The sequence below is a fragment of the Sinohyriopsis cumingii genome, chromosome 15 (assembly GCF_028554795.1).
Source record: "Sinohyriopsis cumingii isolate HCF-2022 chromosome 15, ASM2855479v2, whole genome shotgun sequence".
NCBI lineage: Eukaryota > Metazoa > Mollusca > Bivalvia > Unionida > Unionidae > Sinohyriopsis > Sinohyriopsis cumingii.
In genome coordinates, this window is record NC_142975.1 from 148905017 (window position 1) to 148925328 (window position 20312).

Consider the following 20312-nt stretch of genomic DNA (forward strand, 5'->3'; position numbering starts at 1 on the left):
ATTTTTAGGCTAGTCTAAATACATTTTTAGGCTTGTCCAAATACATTTTAGGCTAGTCTGAATACATGTTTAGGTTTGTCTAAATACATTTTTAGGCTAGTCTAAATACATTTTAGGCTTGTCCAAATACATTTTAGGCTAGTCTAAATACATTTTTAGGCTTGTCCAAATACATTTTAGCCTAGTCTAAATACATTTTTAGGCTAGTCCAAATACATATTAGGCTAGTCTAAATACATTTTTAGGCTTGTCCAAATACATTTTAGGCTAGTCTAAATACATTTTTAGGCTAGTCTAAATACATTTTTAGGCTTGTCCAAATACATTTTAGGCTAGTCTGAATACATGTTTAGGTTTGTCTAAATACATTTTAGGCTAGTCTAAATACATTTTTAGGCTAGTCTAAATACATTTTTAGGCTTGTCCAAATACATTTTAGGCTAGTCTGAATACATGTTTAGGTTTGTCTAAATACATTTTTAGGCTAGTCTAAATACATTTTAGGCTTGTCCAAATACATTTTAGGCTAGTCTAAATACATTTTTAGGCTTGTCCAAATACATTTTAGGCTAGTCTAAATACATTTTTAGGCTAGTCCAAATACATTTTAGGCTAGTCTAAATACATTTTTAGGCTAGTCTAAATACATTTTTAGGCTAGTCTAAATGTATTTTGTAGGCTTGTCTAAATACATTTTTAGGCTAGTCCAAATACATTTTAGGCTAGTCTAAATACATTTTTAGGCTAGTCTAAATACATTTTTAGGCTTGTCCAAATACATTTTAGGCTAGTCTGAATACATGTTTAGGTTTGTCTAAATACATTTTTAGGCTAGTCTAAATGCATTTTGTAGGCTTGTCTAAATACATTTTTAGGCTTGTCTAAATACATTTTGTAGGTTTGTCTAAATACATTTTGTAGGCTTGTCTAAATACATTTTTAGGCTAGTCTAAATACATTTTTTAGGCTTGTCTAAATACATGTTTAGGCTAGTCTAAATGCATTTTGTAGGCTTGTCTAAATACATTTTTAGGCTAGTCTAAATGCATTTTGTAGGTTTGTCTAAATACATTTTTTAGCCTTGACTAAATACATTTTTAGGTTAGTCTAAATACATTTTGTAGGCTTGTCTAAATACATTTTTAGGCTAGTCTAAATACATTTTTTAGGTTTGTCTAAATACATTTTTAAGCTAGTCTAAATGCATTTTGTAGGCTTGTCTAAATACATTTTTAGGCTAGTCTAAATGCATTTTGTAGGTTTGTCTAAATACATTTTGTAGGCTTGTCTAAATACATTTTTAGGCTAGTCTAAATACATTTTTAGGCTAGTCTAAATACATTTTTTAGGCTTGTCTAAATACATTTTTAGGCTAGCCTAAATACATTTTGTAGGCTTGTCTAAATACATTTTTAGGCTAGTCTAAATACATTTTTAGGCTAGTCTAAATACATTTTTAGGCTAGTCTAAATACATTTTGTAGGTTTGTCTAAATACATTTTGTAGGCTTGTCTAAATACATTTTTAGGCTAGTCTAAATACATTTTTAGGCTTGTCTAAATACATTTTTAAGCTAGTCTAAATACATTTTGTAGGCTTGTCTAAATACATTTTTAGGCTTGTCTAAATACATTTTTTAGGCTTGTCTAAATACATGTTTAGGCTAGTCTAAATGCATTTTGTAGGCTTGTCTAAATACATTTTTAGGCTAGTCTAAACGCATTTTGTAGGTTTGTCTAAATACATTTTGTAGGCTTGTCTAAATACATTTTTAGGCTAGTCTAAATACATTTTGTAGGCTTGTCTAAATACATTTTTAGGCTAGTCTAAATACATTTTTTAGGTTTGTCTAAATACATTTTTAGGCTAGTCTAAATGCATTTTGTAGGCTTGTCTAAATACATTTTTAGGCTAGTCTAAATGCATTTTGTAGGTTTGTCTAAATACATTTTGTAGGCTTGTCTAAATACATTTTTAGGCTAGTCTAAATACATTTTTAGGCTAGTCTAAATACATTTTTAGGCTAGTCTAAATGCATTTTGTAGACTTGTCTAAATACATTTTAGGCTAGTCTAAATACATTTTTAGGCTAGTCTAAATACATTTTTTAGGCTTGTCTAAATACATTTTTAGGCTAGTCAGAGTATAAATACAGTAGATGTTATCAATTCTGTTGCGGCCAGTCCCAAGTCCGATTAATTTTAATTAGTATTTTTGCCTCAGCTGAGTAGCATTATTGTCAAGACGCATTCATTTTCGATTTGACACTATTTTATTTACCTTCATAATCAATTTAAATTTTTGACAACTACAACAATTCAGAGATAGTGACTTTAAATCTGACAACATCAAGAGAAATTTAATAATAAAAGTGATACTTAAATATTTTTAATCTAATCTATATCTCAGACCAATCATAGCATAGATTTAGCGATGTTATTTATTTTTCTATTCAACAAATTTCTTTTTGTATAGTGTTCTTACCAAGTGATTCACCAAAGTGATTGTGCTTCCAATTTGGTATTCAGCTCGATAAAACTCGTGAAGAGGGAAAGAGAAGAAATCACTTAAACGCAGAATTCATTGGTTTTCTCCGAAGAAACCAGTGTTTATAAAACGTAACTGTCAGGGCATATCTTAAATCATAAACGAAAGACAATAAACAACATATATACCTACAGTGATCAATCTGACAAACAAAAGTTTTCTTTAAATATCAGTAATGATCAATGCTTGACAACTGTAAGAGTTTTGCATGTCTTACGAATATTGAAGCTGTATTCATCTTATCGTAACACATCCGATGGATGTCAGAAAAACTGTAAGAGTCTTGTAAACCTACATAAATAAAATACGGCATTCATCATTTTTGTAGCACACGTCTTTGGGATGTTAGACAAAGAGTGTAAGATTATTTAAAGTCTTACAGAAATTCAATATGTAATTCATTCTTGTATAGCGTGCACCCTTCTGAGAACAGCGTGTACTGTTATGTTCATTTAATTTGTATTATTTGTTGGCTTTTACTAAGGATTCTGTGTTATGTATATCTGTAATTCGCAACTGACCTTCGTCCAAAATCAAATTCACTGTGTCTTTGACTGAGGGCTTTTACTTTCAAACAAGAAAATACATTGCTAATATTTCTCTTTGAATATACATCATGCTTTATTTGACTTCCCGGTTGACTGCCTTCTACTGCTCTGCCCCTTCTGTATCGTTCGTTTTCTTTTTCAGTTCCCTCCTCTTGTCGGACAGGTTCAGGGCCTCAACTGTGACCCAGAGCTTCTTGACTGGGCAATGTCTACCATGGATCTGGCTGGTTGTTTCGATCGTTGCTGTATTGAAGGTGGTGATCAACATGTCCATGTCGGTATTGTCAGCGTCGATGTGCAAATTTCCCACCAATCATTGCCTGGAAGGCTTTTGCTACTTCGGGATCTTTCTGTTTCTCGAGATCAAATTTTATTCATGTATGGCTCTCTTTCTTGACCTTCTTTAGATGTAGCCTGAAGGTCATCATTACCAGATCATGGTCACTTCCTATGTCTGCTCCTGAAAAGCTTCGAGTCTTGGCAATGTTTACACTTGACTGTACGCACCTCTTCACCATAATGTAGTCGATTTGATTGTGATGTCTCCGCTTGGGTTGTGACATGTCTATCTTTTGGATACTTTGTATTGACCGAAGGAGTTTGCCAGGGTAAGGTCGTTGTAACTAGCTAATTCCAGGAGCCCCGGTCCTCTCTCGTTCGTCTGTGCATTGCAGCAGCGCCCACATGATTCTTTCTAGCTCAAGCAGGCGTCCTCGCCTATCTTGGCATTCTAATCACCTTGCACACCAGAATGTCTTTCTTCGGTGTTTTATCCACAACTTCTTGTAGCTGGTCGTTGAAGTCTTCCACATCCGTGTCATCATACTCTGATGTTGGGTCCTATGCCTGTATTATGGTGATGTTAAATAGTGTTGCCCTGAGGTGGATGGTGATGAGCCGGATGGAGACTGGCCGACATCCTATAACAGTAATTAAGCTGTCATTGTGCACAAGGAGCCCAACTCCCTGCTCATCTTTGTCTTCTCTGCCAATGAAGTACAGTTTGTGGCCTTCCATAGTAGTCGCTTGTCCAATGTTCTTCCACCGTATCTCACAGAGTCCTAGGATGTTTCAGTGGTATATGTTCATTTCATTTGTAAGCTCATCAAGCTTTCCTGTTGCTCTCAATGTTCTCAAATTCCAGGTGCCAATGATGATGTTGTTCCTGACACGAATATTGCTGCTCTGAGCACCGGTCGTATATTTTCCACCTCCGCTCTGGTGTACGACGAAAGGCGCGACCCTTGTTGAACCGGGCGGCGACCGAATCGGTATGGGATGAGTAATGGTTATCATTTTTCGTGTGGTGTGTCTAGGGCATCTGCCGCCTTGTGGAGCCCAACTTTCTCGAGGCCTGACCACAGCCGATTTCCTCCAACGTGGTGGCTCGCCTTCGTCACGAACACGTAGCCGTTAAGCTGTTTGGCAGTCTTTCCGCTTGGCAGTTGACTTCGTCTAGGAAGTTCTTCTTCCCAGTGATGCTGTGTTAACATCACACTATTTCTCCATAGCTAGAAGACTAGTGGAGGGCGGAAGCGTCCACTTTCCCGTGCAAGTCTGGATGACTTGCCCATTGCCCAAGAAAAGCCACAGTAGATCCAGAGGTACTGATCGTCCCTCCAGCAACTAACAACGACAACTACCCTATCCTACGTGAAGAAGTATAAGCCGCAGTGAGATCGCTGAAAAAGAGGAAGTCAGCAGGAGTGATCCAAGCTGAAGGGAGAAGCAATGATTAGCGCCCTCACAAACATCTGCAACAAGATCTGGCAAACAGAAGCATGGCCATCGCCGTGGACATAATCACTCATCATCACCCTACCCAAGAAAGGCAACTTGCAACAGTATCAAAACCACCGTACAATTAGTCTTATAAGCCATCTAAGCAAAGTCATGTTGAGGATACTGCTGAACTGACTAAAGCCACAGGGTGAAAAAATCATTGCCTAGGAGCAGGCAGGTTTCAGAGCAGAGCAGAGCACAGCACAACAGAGCAGATAATCAACCTCAGGATATTGCGTGAGAAGTACCTCCAACAACAGCAATATCTGTATCACATCTTCGTGGATTTCAAGAAGACATTTGACAAGGTAGGACATGCAGCCTTGTGGGTGACCATGAGACTGTACAACATCAATCCCAACCTCATCAAAGTACTAGATCACCTATATGACAAGGCCACCAGTGCTGTATACTTCAACGGCGGCACATGGGACTGGTTCAAAACGACAGTTGGAGTCAGACAAAGCTGTCTGTTCTCTCTCACACTATTCAACATATTTCTGGAAAGAATCATGGCTGACGCGCTTGAAAAGCTTGAAGGGACGGTCAGCATGGGAGGCAGAACAGTCACCAACTTATGTTTTGCTGACGATATTGATTGACTAGCAGGAAATGGGCAAGAATTAGCTAGCTTAGTAGAGATCCTCGACTAAACCTCTGCAGCCTACGGCATGGAAATCAGTGTAGAGAAGACAAAAATGATGACCAACAACACCTACGTCATCAGCACTGACATCAGGGTATCAGACTACGGGACTGATGATGATGATGATGAATATAGATAACTATTATGCTCGTTATCAACGAGGATAAACATGTTTTTCTTATTATAAGTGGAGGACATTGGAATTCCCATGGAAAAACCTGGTTTGCCATGTTCTTTATTATCATTTTAGTAATAGATTTTATCTTGTTCACAACTTAAAATGTTCTATAAATGAACTTTTGACCCTGATCTTGTTTTTGTGTCTTAGTTTTTTCCATAAAGTTGTTTACTTGAAACAGTACTCATTCTTGCTTTTAAAGTAGAATTAGCTTTACTGCTGTGTTCAATTTTCATTTGGGTGTGAGAAATAAAATTCAAATTATTATTCACTGGAAAGGTGCTCATTAATATTCTTCGACAGAAACATTAATTTGGAATATAGTTAATTCAGACAGGTACATTTTTTGGACTATAGTATTGTTATACATAGAAAGGATGTTAGTACATCAGCACATTCACGGCCATTGGTATATTACCACGTTCGAGACTACATGCACACCAACATATTCAATATTGGAATCTATCTGAAATACCGCTGAAATTCAGTTGGAACACTATAAATTTATAATTAGGAGAAAAAAATTATTTGTTAAATTTTACAAAACGTTTTGGTTTTCGCTCTTTTGTGTTACTTAGTTTAAGACCATAAATTAGTAACAATACCCAGATTGCAATGTCGATGTACGTGCATTTTACAATTCTCTTATACTTACGACATTTGATGAAACACCTTCTTTGGTGTCAAATAATTGGCAACTACAGCGAAATATTCAATCAAAGATGAGAAAGGAACGATTTTCAAATGAACAACTTTATTTTGTTTAAAATCCGCTCACACTAGATGCATGTATAGAATAAAGCTAGCGATGAAGATAGAATCAAAGGTCTCTATTTTCGTGGTCTTTTTGTTTTTCTTATTCAGATTTTTTGGAGATATTTGAATCTATTCAAAACAACAACGTAGTTACTTTTCCTACCATAAAGAAAGATCAAATTCATTTGCCAAGAGTCCTGTGTGTCTTTTTGTTTTTACAAAGGATAAATTTGTCTGGGCAAGATTATACTCTTACACCGATACTTTTGCTTAGACTCAGATAAGGTTACTTGGTCATATGTGATCATTCGCAACCACTTCGGCTTTTTATGATACAAAATTATACCTCTGATATATGTTGAGACAGTAATTTACAGAAAAAAGTACATTTTGTTTGCAAGATATTTCTCCGCATAAATGAAATCCTATCTATTCAGACCACCTCGGTTATTTCTACGAGTGACCTGATTGTATGACCAACAGAGAAGGTACGAATGAAAGACATACAATCCTGGTATCCTGGCCTCCCATTATGCTCCGCACATGAGGCAGGCACGCACCGTTGAATAGCCGTTGCCGGTGGAGAAATTCAAGATGGCGAAAGGAATACAAAATGTGTTAGCAATAAAGAACTAGCATTAAATCATGTATTTCCAGCTATATAGTCACAGGTTATTTCGTTGTATTAGTCACAACTATGTCAATTAAAGAAGTACTGAGTGATTGTTTAAAATGTCACTATACAGTACTGTCATTTTCATCCATTATGTATGACTTCTGGTAGGGGTGGAGGTTACGGTGAGTTGAACAACTGTATGGCTGAGATTTCAGAAATGTTGTTGTTTTGGGTTTAACGCCATTTCTCAGCGCAAGATTGGCGAAGCATGTCCGTCCAGTATAACTGGTGAATGAAAAACACTGGAAACTACTGGTAAGAACCACCGATTCACAGAAAGCTACTGGCAAGCTTCCCACATACTCATCTTGGCCAAGATGCTTTATTTAAATGAAAGTTTGATCCATTGTGTTTTGCCTTACATTAAATTTCAACACTTTTAAATATACCGACTTTCTAGTAATGCAGCATACTTGTATTTTGGAATGCATCAATGATTTAATGAAACAAAAATATATGATGTTGGGGTGGGCGGGGTTAGGTTGGAAATGTAATAGATACCTATTTATGCGATGTAATTTTTGGAACTTTACAGTTTTGCCGTCTCTACCTGTCTTGTATAGAAATATATTTTGCTAGTTGAAATGATGCTCATAGAGAACACACACACACACACACACACAGAAATTATTAGATTTATCTAGCTATTAATTAAGCAATGTTAACATGAACACAATGTGTTCTGCTATTAGGTAAATGCTGGTTTATTTTGGTCGCTATTAAATACTGACGATCTTAAGAGATCTTTTACACACTTAACTCATCTTGGAACTTTTTTCTCTTCAATTTAGTCCGACGTTGATAAAATTTTGAATTCATGATAGATATTACATGGTTTAAAGCAATATCAAGTTTTTTTCTGTTTGTTTTGAAATGTGTAACTTGTCGAATGTGCATGAATGTTTGGGTTGTCTATGACCTTTCAGTACTGCTACTGAATGTGTGACAATACAAGAGTATATCACAATACCGCACATGCAGCTGTGTCTAACACTCAGTACACTGGCTTGGATATTGTCTGCTGTTCAATATGTAGCTTGTCGTTATGGACTTGACATATATATAAGTTGATGGCTAATAATGAATCATTCCTGCCAAATGAAGTGTTTTTGATTCGTAACATTTCTGTTAGTCCATAGTGAATCCATTCACAGAAATAGACAAAGTAGTACGAATAGATTATGGTTTCCATCTTGGCGGAGATATTTCCTGCCAACAAAATGGATGATTTTCTGTAAATTACTGCGCCGACAAACATGTGAGGCATATTTTAATTTCGCAGAAATAAATGGAGTAGAACCGAATGCAGGCTAAACAAATAATTCAATCATTCGTAACTTCTCGGGCAATCATTTTTTTCGTAAATAGCCGAAGTGGTCTGAGTGGCAGCTATCGGCATATTTTCCATACATAGGATCTGTATGGTTGACCCGGAAGTTGTTAATGTGGGCGGATATAACCGCCTGACATATGTTACCTGGTAAAAAAAAAAAAAATCCGCCTGCATAAAAGTGCCTGTTACACAAGATTGTAACAAGATCCTCAGTTTTGTGAATCCTTTAAACTCTTGATTCAAGCTTCTTCTGGGGATGCCTATAAAGTGCTATCAGATCGTGGTTAACTTAAAATCAAGAAAACAACATACAGCATTGAACCAGATATGATGGCGTATTATGTAACGCCTGATTTGGGTCTATGCTGTTCACAACATAGCATACATGACAACAAAAATCATAGCTGTAGCTATACATACTTGCTAGACATTCGCCTGTTTTGGGCGAAAAGCTGTACCCGGGTAAACACAGACACGTATTGTCACGGCATTCAGACTGAACCACGCTGCAGTCGCTGGGGATAATGCAGGCGTCCCCGATGTACCCACGCACTGTAAAAGGAAAATAAAAACGCCAGTTTAGGCTACAATCAAATTCTATCCTGCTATGTATTTTTTGTGTTGTCTTACTTCTTCCTTACATACGAACTTGGTCACTTGCGGTGTAAACTGGAAAAGAAGAGATTCTATATTCTCATTAAAACCATGTTTGGCAGCATGTATACGGATTTAACGACACGTCGTTATAATCCTGGCTATATCGTTTCGAGTAAGTTTAGCATGGCTCAGAAAAAGTTTTTTTTTTTTGCACTCGTCCCTGGGAAGAGTGAGTTGCAAGAATGACTCGTCAATGTCCTCATTATACTCAACACAGTATACATGTTCACTACAGTGCCTATTCTTTTACTGATACCTGATACAAGCTTGATACTAAAAGGGGTCAATGAAACAGGTACCTGATACAAGCTTGATACTAAAAGGGGTCAATGCAACAGGTACCTGATACAAGCTTGATACTAAAAGGGGTCAATGCAACATGTACCTGATACAAGCTTGATACTAAAAGGGGTCAATGCAATATGTACCTGATACAAGCTTGATACTAAAAGAGGTCAATGCAACATGTACCTGATACAAGCTTGATACTAAAAGGGGTCAATGCAACATGTACCTGATACAAGCTTGATACTAAAAGGGGTCAGTGCAACAGATACCTGATACAAGCTTTATAAAAAAAAAGGGGATCAATGCAACAGGTACCTGATACAAGCTTGATACTAAAAGGGGTCAATGCAACATTTACCTGATACAAGCTTGATACTAAAAGGGGTCAATGCAACAGGTACCTGATACAAGCTTTATACTGATATGGGTAAAAACCATGAAAATACGATGTTCTAATAGACGGCTCCTTTCACATAATAAGAGACGAGGTTTGTGATTCGAAAAATTACAGTTGCACAAATAGACCTTGATTTCTTAGTGGTAATCATGTTTGCAGTGATACATTTCAGTACTCTAGATGTCATAAATGTCCTTTTCAATGAGCTGTCTCCAGCTTTATGGATTAGTTATGTGACAGGTTAGGAGACAAAGAATGGCAAAGGTTTGATTTTTGTGTGGTCAGACATTACGTTTGTCCGATATCACCAGTATTGTCTAGATTTGAATCTCTATTAATACGTTATCACACGAATCTAAAGACTCCAGCTGATATCTATATAAGCATGAAACTACATTTCACAAGAAACATGTCAGTAACTATAATTTTAAAGAATTCCAACTGTCTCAGTTTCTACGAACCTTGACGAACCTCCATTCTTGAGCACTACTTACATGCACAATAAAAAGGAAGATTGCTGATTGGCCAGAACAACTGGAACATTTAAGGACATTACCCCCAAGTAGATTTCGACCAATTGGATGGTGTCTCAACATTATCCGCTTGAACGGATTATAAAAACATGCAGTGAGTGAAAACTTGATGTGAATGTGACGAGACACTTAAAATACATGGTTCAAATATAAGTTGGGAACATTATTCCTGTGAAAACTAATTACATGCTGACAGAAATATATGCTAGCATCTTCCATTTGTCAAACAAACCATTAAAAAAGTTTCAGTCTGGAGTATAGAAGAAACTCTATGATGACGAACCGTCAGAGAAAATCCAAGATTTGTATTCGATTTGTATAAAACATATTGACTCAATATATTATATCGTTAGCATCTATTTTATTTTATTTACCTTTTAAAATCCTTACCTGTTATCTTCCATCTTGTTGCACTACATGTTTACATTTATTTGGGGAAAAATTGTTCTTGCTTTTTTTTTTTTTGGACAAATATTTATCTTGATAGTGTTAGAACTTGCCCTTTAATAGGCACCATATAGCCAGTTTTGTGCTGACGTACCGTTAAGTCTCTCTCTCTCTCTCTCACACACACACACACACACACACACACACACACACATACATACATGCATACAAAAGGTTTTGCACATTAGCAAACCTGAAACAGTCACTTTGAAACTGGAAGCTAGAACTCGATAGAACACATACGCCGATGTCTTGGTAACTCGATTTTTGCGAGTCTACTCTGTGAAACAGAATTATATTTACGTGAACTGCTTGAAGAAACTGTATGAAGATGTACCACCCAAGAAAATTGTGGACTTTATATCGGACTGCGGTTTATAAAAAAATAATCATGTTTAAATACCCAATGCCGCCTTTTATCATACATTTCAAATTCTTCCACTGTAACTTAAGTTTGGAAAGTATGAAATGGTTTGTTAAGAAGCCATCTCACATAAAACGTTCTTTGAAATAATCAAGATATTAGGTTTAAACGACGTACCATTATTCAGTTTAGAATTAAGAGGTGCTGTGATACATTCGACTAATCTAATAAGAACAACATTCGCACGTGAGGCCCAAACTGATTCGAGAGAGAACGAAGAGCGACAAACCCGCTGTTTCAAGTGAATCTGAGAAGCAAAAAAACGTGCATTAGAGAAAAATAGTATTCGCTTAAATATTGGCAATCAGCTGGTACACTGAAATACTTTGAGTGGTAAAACTGGGCTGAAGACAGACCAACATATTGTGGTGTTTGCTTCCTATGTTTACAACGGCCTTGTCATCGAATCTTGTGTTCCAGTTTCCGACTCAAATCAGTTGACCCACGGATGTCGCCGATCAATGTAGAAATAATTCGTACGCATGTGAAGAATGGCCGGGTTTCTCATTTCGTGTGAGAAATTACATGGCTCTTTATGCGATGCAGGGTCGATATTATCTTGTTTTAATGGGACTCAACGATGTTTAGGAACATTAACTTTCAAGATTCAGTATTATTCCAATGATTTGGCATATACGACTTTTTGTACGTAACGGCGGCATTGGGCTTTAAGGATTTTACAAGCGTTACTTATATTTGTTATTTTATGTCAGTTTTCACAGAATTTTGACATCTTCCCGTATTATATTTTATCTTGCTATTTAATTATATATTTTTGGAAGCGTTTGTGATCCTATTTTTTCAGTTCATCTTTACGTTATTGAAACTTAACCTTTTGTTGGTACTACATAACCACGTTTGTGTTGAGTTGCCGTAAAACTATTTCAAATTTGCATGTGTGGTTTGGATGAGTAATGTATGTGAGTTGTATTTGTCATGTACGGTATGTCACTGGATTGACAATGTGAATTCACATTAGGACAAATGATTGTATGTTTTTCAAGTGTGTCCCCAGTTTTACGGTATGTCATTGAATTGCCAATGTGAATTCACGTTAGGACAAATGAGTATACGTTTCAAGTGTGTCCCCAGTTTAAGTACATGTTTTCGGTTACCTAGGACTAAAATATGTCTTTGTGTATGTAACTCCAACCTTACTCAAATAAATAATACTTCAATAGGGTAAATCTAGTTTTGGGGCGACGAATGATCATAGCTTCTCACGTATGTTTTATAACCAATGCTTTAAGGAAAATGAAAATATTAATTTAGAGTCCTTATCACCGTACTACAGCAGGCCCACTTTGAAATCTTAAAAAAAGAAGCCCATATGTCGGCATTTAATAACTGATATTCCCCATACTCATATATTATTTCACAACCAATTAAATCGCGCCGTGATGATAGACGGCTTAAGCTTTCAAACTGAAAATCAATTTAATGTAGAATTTCAAAGAACCCAGATCAATAGTTTTGGAGTTGATCACAGACAGCGGCCCTTTGATTCTGAGAAACACACGAGTTCAATGAAGTCTGGAACATCAAATATTGCTTAATAGTCAAAACACATGATGATAATGATGATGAGTATTATTGGTCAAAATGAACAATATATATATATATATATATATATATATATATATATATATATATATATATATATATATATATATATATATAGTAATAAATTAGACATGAGACTGTTCTTAATTTGTTTTGTTTTTTATCAAACACAAAACAAAACTAGTGGAATGATTTTTTTTCTTCTTAAGTTTATGAAATATTTACAAATTATTGGTGGATAACAGCTTTATTACCTTCAGCATGAACTCTCACAAAGTCACAAAAAAAGTTTAGTAGACCATCTCGCTGACTTTTCTCTTAGCTTTTTGTTCAGTGTGAACTGTCGTTTCGTCACAGAGAACGTTTAGTCCCCATCCCGCTGTCTCCTTGGTCGACTTAAGGACATTACCCCCAAGTAGATTTCGACCAATTGGATGTTCAGCGGGAAAAATCGTCGGGTCACACAGAGCATTCAGTGCCCCATCGTGTTGTCTATTCTGGGCTTGGATTTGTGAGTCTGGTCATTGAATACACCGATGGGTAGGTGCAGTCGACTGTCATGTAAACTTTACTATGAAGTTATGAAAGCACTATCTACTTTTTGATATGTCGAGACGTACAATCAGAATAAAATCCTTACGCTTACAATGACTTAGAATGCAATATAATCCATATGACTACATATGTATGAATGGTGGTATATATGGGATATATGTAGGAAAGGTAGTATATATGGGATATATGTAGGAATGGTAGTATATATGGAATATATGTAGAAATGGTAGTATATATGGGATATATGTAGGAATGGTAGTATATATGGGATATATGTAGGAATGGTAGTATATATGGGATATATGTAGGAATGGTAGTATATATGGGATATATGTAGGAATGGTAGTATATATGGGATATATGTAGAAATGGTAGTATATATGGGATTAATGGCACTTCAGCACAGTCCTGATTATATAGTGCCGATTAAAAGTAAAATTCCAAAAATATAAAGGTACAAATTGAAAATAGAATTATGGAAGCAAAACACGTACAGATGGAATGGTGAGACTGGGTGTGAAACTAAGACTACCAAGCTTCGCCTAGGTTTCTTAAAGTCATTCCAGAATCTGGCTGAATGAAACCGCTAATTAGCATCTAAAGATGACCCATAGCTAATAGGAAAGAAAGAAAACAAAAGACAGATAAGGAAAAAATCGATGAGACGCCGGAGGAGAAAAGAAATTGAGAGAAAAGAAACAATAAATATCGCTGACATTTCGTAATCGTACCCGTGGAATTACATAAGGAAAGGCGTCTTAATTTCTTGGTCCATCCTTTGTAATTCAAGCATTTATGGCTCAGCTACACAGTTTCGTATTTGCATAGGGTTTGTTTTCGAAAGAAAATGAAACTTCCAGTTTCTCCTCACTGGTTATCCAGGTAATTTAAAATAGATCTAATACATCCTAGGTATTGTTAAAAATGTTTTAATTCCAAATTTTTGGGGGAATGATTGATCAATGTAATTTGGGTTACAGAATGTTACGTTTATGCATATTTGTTTAACTCTTGGTACATGACTTAGTCTATATTATATGTAATTTTTGCTCATGACTATAAATTGTAATGATCATCTATAGTTAAAAAATATTAGCTAATTTTTGTACACAGTTATAACATTTTATTTTACGATATGAAGAGTGTAGATTGCCTAGGATCTATAAATATTTGTTGACATAGGTGTTTACGATCATTAATAACAATATTAATAATAAAACATGATCACAAGTTTTGAAGTATTTTGCACTGGCTAGTGGGATCATGTGGATTCTTAGAAGAATTCAAGTTATTTCCAGTTGAATGTTTATTTCACGATGTGGGATATTTCAAAGTGTCACGTATCGAGTAGGCATTAAATGCAGTTTCACCCCGTATGCTTGTATATATAGAGGGAACTAAGCAATTGATTTCATTCCTATTCTGGAGTCTTATGTATTATGTCCATTCTGTAAAATCAGCCTTCAGACTAATTAATGTTGTGTTTAGATAGCATTTAAGAGAAAACATTTGTTTGGATTATTCATTGGAATTACTAAGAACTCATGAACTAAATTATTATTCTGGGACGATTATGAATTATTCGAAGGAGTTTTGGAGAATGCCATTTTGATGCAACAGTGCTTTTGGCAGACCTGTACATTGGAGAATCTGAAATTCAGTCTGTACATTCGATTCTTTTTACTTGTATATAGAGCCTTTTTTAAGGATCATTTAGGATTAAATGCATAATACTGCAAGTTCCTCTTACATTTTCATTTTATAACTTTGATAATTAAATTATTTATTAAGTTTTATCAAACTTGTTTTACTTCCTTCTGGTACATACTTTATGACCTGATTTGTAACAAGGGCATGCAACTTTGCCTTATTTCAGATGTAGATCTCTCGAAAGGATTCTACCTCTGCTTGGTTTTTTTCACTTCCTAGACTCTAGATGTAAATTGTTACAAAACAAAAACGATAACTTTCTAATTTTTCCTTCATATTTTATAATTCATTAATTGCACGTACAGTAAGTTAGTATGGTCTACTTTAGAAAAATTCAGTTTACCTTTTTTAATAAGTGCTATAGCTTGTGTACTGTGGACTAATTAAAATAATTTGGCAATGGAACTGTAGGGGATTAACAAAAAACCTCCCCGAACTATTTTATAAACTCAACCATGGTAATAACAAACCGGATATTATTTGCCTACAAGAAACCCATCCAACCAAAAATCATATACGCCTACCTAAGATACCAGGGTACTCCACAGGCATATTTAAAAATCGCACCAATGGAAATTTTTCTACTTGAAACCCTCCCCAACTCAGAAACTTTAACAGTTCCTACGTCTAACGATAATAACTCCACCCTTGAAATTCAATCAATTTCCAACAAGAAACCCATCTATCGAAGAACCATATATGCCTACCTAAGATACCAGGATACTCTACAGGCATATTTAAACATCTCACTAATGGGAAGAAAGGAGGAGGCCTGGCAATTTTTTTACTTGAAACCCTTCCCTACTCAGAAACTCTAACAGTTCCTACGTCCAACGACAGTATCTCCACCCATGAAATTCAATCAATCCTTGTAAACACTGGTTCAACTAATATCACTGGACAACAAATTTTTACAAAAGTCATGTTACTGAAATAAAATTAGTCAATTCTTATCAATTTTTATGTGCTGAACACGAATATGACAGTCAAATTGCAAAATTGGCTCTAGTTTTTTTGTAATCTGCAAGAAATTAATGTTTACATAACGAAATGCATTCCAATAGTAAAAGGTCAACTGTAATAGCCTACCTATAAAAAATCAAGTCATTGACTACATCTTAGATTTCTTCGCCTGTCTCTTGTACAGCTGTTCGGGAGCATCTCTGAGGAGTGTCCAGCAGTAGTCAGCCAGCATTGTAGTGGACCATTTTCCCTGGTATCTTTGTTCCATTGTTGCGATATCTTGATGAAAATGTTCGCCGTGTTCATCACTAACAATACCACAGTTGCTAGGAAAGAAATCCAAATGGGAATGAAGGAAGTGAATCTTTAGAGACATATTGCAGCCAAGTTTCTTATACTTCATCAACATGTCTTCTACTAGTTCCTTATAGTTTTCTGCCCTAACATTTCCGAGGAAGTTTGTAGAAACTAGGCGAAAAGCATTCCATGCTTGTTTCGCGTCACCTTCCAGCAAGTTGTTGAACCGGTCATCTTTGAAAAGCTCTCGAATCTGAGGACCCACAAAAACTCCCTCTTTAATCTTTGCTTCGCTGAGTCGAGGGAATTTTTCATGCAGGTATCGGAATGCTGGCAAAGTCCGGTCAATGGCTTTCACGAAGTTCTTCATCAAACCTAGTTTGATGTGAAGGGGTGGTAGCAAGATTTTCTGAGCCTCAACCAGAGCTGGGTGTTGGATATTCTTCTCTCCAATGGCTACATTCTGCCTGTGAGTCCATTCCTTCCTCATGTAGTGCATTTCCCTTGCTCGGCTATCCCACTCGCATAAGAAACACATGTATTTTGTATATCCTTGCTGCAGTCCCATTAAAAGGGCAACTATCTTCAAATCACCACAGAGGTGCCAGCTGTACTTGTTATACTCAATGGAATTCAGTAGCTGCCTTAAGTTATCGTATGTCTCTTTCATGTGGACAGCATACGCTACTGGAATAGATGGAAGAATGTTTCCATTGTGCAAAAGCACAGCCTCGAGACTCAGTTTCGAAGAGTCCACAAATAGTCTCCATTCTTGTGGGTCATGAGTGATTTTTAAAGCATTCATGAGGCCCTCAATATCGGAACAGAATATCAGATTACTTTCCTTTCTGAAGAAAGGCTCCAATTGCTGGTGGCGCTTTCGATATGCAGTAATTGTGACATCTTCTTCTAGAAGATTCCATTGTTGGAGTCTTGATCCTAGCAATTCTGCCTTGTTCTTTGATAAGTCCAAATCACGAATCAGGTCATTTAGTTCTTCCTGTGTTATTCTGTGTGGGGTTGATGATGCACCACAGTGAAAATCTGGATCACTGCATGCTGATGGACCAGGAGAAGAACAGGTCGACTCACCTTTGTCTTCGTCAGATGAATCAAGAGAATATTCTGCTGGAGGTTCTGGAATAGGAAATCCCTCACCATGTGGAACTGGTCTCAATGCAGACGGAATGTTTGGGTAGACTATTCTCGACTTCTTTCGCTTCGTTATTCCGCCGGAAAGAGGAGGAACCAAGCAGAAGTAACAGTCATTTAGGTGGTTGCTTGGCTCTCTCCACACCATTGGGACTGCAAACGGCATTGATGACCTTTTGCAATTCAACCACTGTGAAAGCTGTGTTGTACATGTAGCACAGCATATATGCGGAGCCCAAGGCTTGTCTTGGTCACCAACCTTGCATCCGAAGTAAAGATGATATGCCTTCTTCACTTGAGAATTGATACTTTTCTTCTGGTTGGCAAATGTCACTTCCCCACAAATATAGCAAAAATTGTCCGCGGTATTAACACACTTTCGAGGCATTACTGTTCTTTATTGTACGTAAATGGATAAAATAATAAGTTTTATGTAACAGTAGCTTGAACTGTCTCGCACAACGTCTAAAATATTTTAAATGCTGAACCTATCTGATTGGGCTTTATATAGTACACTGCTTACGTCAGCTTCAGCAGCCGCCTGGCATTAGTATAATAGGCCTACACATGTATAGTACACTGCTGACGTCAACTTACTTCAGCAGCCGCATGGCATTAGTATTGCATTGCATCAGAAAATGATGCAATCAACTGTGGATGATGTGAGCATGATGGTATTATGCAATGTTACATCATTATTCCGGATGTTGCTGCAGTCCTACTGGAGAAATTTACACAGTGAAACATAGAAAATGAGGTATATGAATATCTTCAAAACGAGAGCCAATACAAATTTTTCACGGTTATATTCGTGTTCGGCACACCAAAATACTACAGATTAGGGCCTTTTCAAGTCAGTAATGATTTCACTGTTGACCAGTGTATTCAGATTGTTAACATATATGACCCAGGAGGCAATGATAACCCATCCAACATATATTATTATCACCAAATCTCCCAAATCTTAACAAACAACTTTATCATTTGTGGCGACTTCAATGCTCATAATGAATTATGGGGTGGGGTGGGGTGGATAGATAGAAGGGGTAAATTGGTAGAAGAATGGACAGCTGAATCCAATATGAGCATTCTCAATGACGGATCCAAAACCAGATTGAATCCGGATGATGGTTCTCTCTCAGCTATTGGCCTTACCATATGCACCCCCAAACTAGCACAAATAACTAATTGGTGGGTCGATCAAGATAACTCACTAGGCAGTGACCACTTCCCCATTATCATTACTATCCAAATGTCAGTACAACATAACTCCACCTAGATGGAAATATGATAAAGCAGATTGGGATAAATTTAGAAAAATCTTAATAAACATCAGTACCAAGGATTTCAAAATGCAGATATTAATCTCTTTTATGATAATATAATTAAAACTATTCAAGATGCAGCTAAATCAAGTATTCCAAAAACCGCCAATACACAAACTAAACAATCAGTACCCTGGTGGAACGACCTATGCCAAAAAGCACATCAAGATAAACAAAAGAGCCCTAAATAACCATACAGGACACTCGCAATATTTTATCCATTATAAAGAAGAAAAACCTTAAAGCAACTATAAAGCAAGCTAAAGAAAAATCATGGCAATATTTCTGCTCTCCAAACTAAACGTGAAATCCAACTCTAAACAAGTATGGGATAAGATAAAAACCGTCAGGGGAAAAACAACCAATTTCACCTCTAAATTGAGAGGCGCTAGAACCAATCAAAACAAAACTAATATGCTCGCCAGTCACTTCACTGATATAAGCAGCAATAAGAACCATGCAAAAAACTTTAAAGGAGATAGATGTAAAGTTAAAAACTCTCATCAGCACCTCTTTAAAGACCTAGGAACCAAGAACTCAGATTTAAATAGCAAAATCTCCTTGTATGAATGGGAGATAGCATTAGGGAAAAAGAAAGAAATATCCCCTGGAAAAGATCAAATTGGGTATACAATTTACAAAAACCTCCCCTATAATATAACAATAACCATACTCAAACTACTCAATTTAATCTGGTTTAACGGAAAAATACCCGAAAGCTGGAAACACGCCATTGTTATCACTATCCCTAAACCTGGCAAAGACCCAAATAATATAAATTCGTACCGACCCATATCACTCACCAATAATACATGCAAGCTCATGGAAACTATACTTGCAAACAGATTAAAACACCATCTCGAAAGCAATAATCTACTATCAGAAAACCAGTGTGGCTTTCGAAACAAGCACTCCACTACTGACCAATTACAAGGTTAGAATCAGATATCAAACTGGCTTTCAACTCGAAGAGGATAACAGACACCTCATAGTTGTCTTCCTTGACCTCGAAAAAGCCTTTGACCTAGTTTGGACTAAAGGATTGATTGCGAAACTTAACCATTTTGGCATTACTGGGCGCATGTTTAACTGGATTGAAAACTTTCTATCAGGTCGTAAAATTCTCACCCTAGTAGGGAACACTCACTCCAAGGAATACTCCCTTGAAAACGGCACTCCACAAGGGAGCGTGCTCAGCCCCACGCTCTTCAACATTATGATCAGTGACCTTGACCTTAACCTTGCCTCCAAACACGTGAATATCTCGCAATTCGCCGACGATAGCTGCATCTGGAGGGCAGAAAATCCCGCCAGCAATCTAGTCTTATCTGAAATCCAGCAAAGTTTAGATAACATAGGGAAATGGGCGGATAAATGGGGATTTAAAATTTCACACGAAAAAAGTGTAGCTCTCATTTTCTCCCCAAACGAATAAATCATCCAGCTCTCCCTAACCTCTATATCCAAAATCAAATCATCAAATATGTTAAAGTGGTAAGGTTCCTATGTATGCATTTTGACAACCACTTGTCCTG

The 20312-nt window shown here is 36.5% G+C and overlaps 1 protein-coding gene across 1 annotated transcript in view; it reads right to left on the reverse strand.

Moving 5' to 3' along the window:
• Positions 1-20312, reverse strand: part of LOC149783036 (uncharacterized) — a 58246-nt gene that overhangs the window by 24163 nt on the left and 13771 nt on the right. Inside the window, exon 2 of the mRNA XM_089934957.1 lies at positions 8887-9018. Within this exon, the coding sequence (XP_089791083.1) occupies positions 8887-9018 (132 nt within the window). The remainder of the gene's footprint in view (positions 1-8886; positions 9019-20312) is intronic.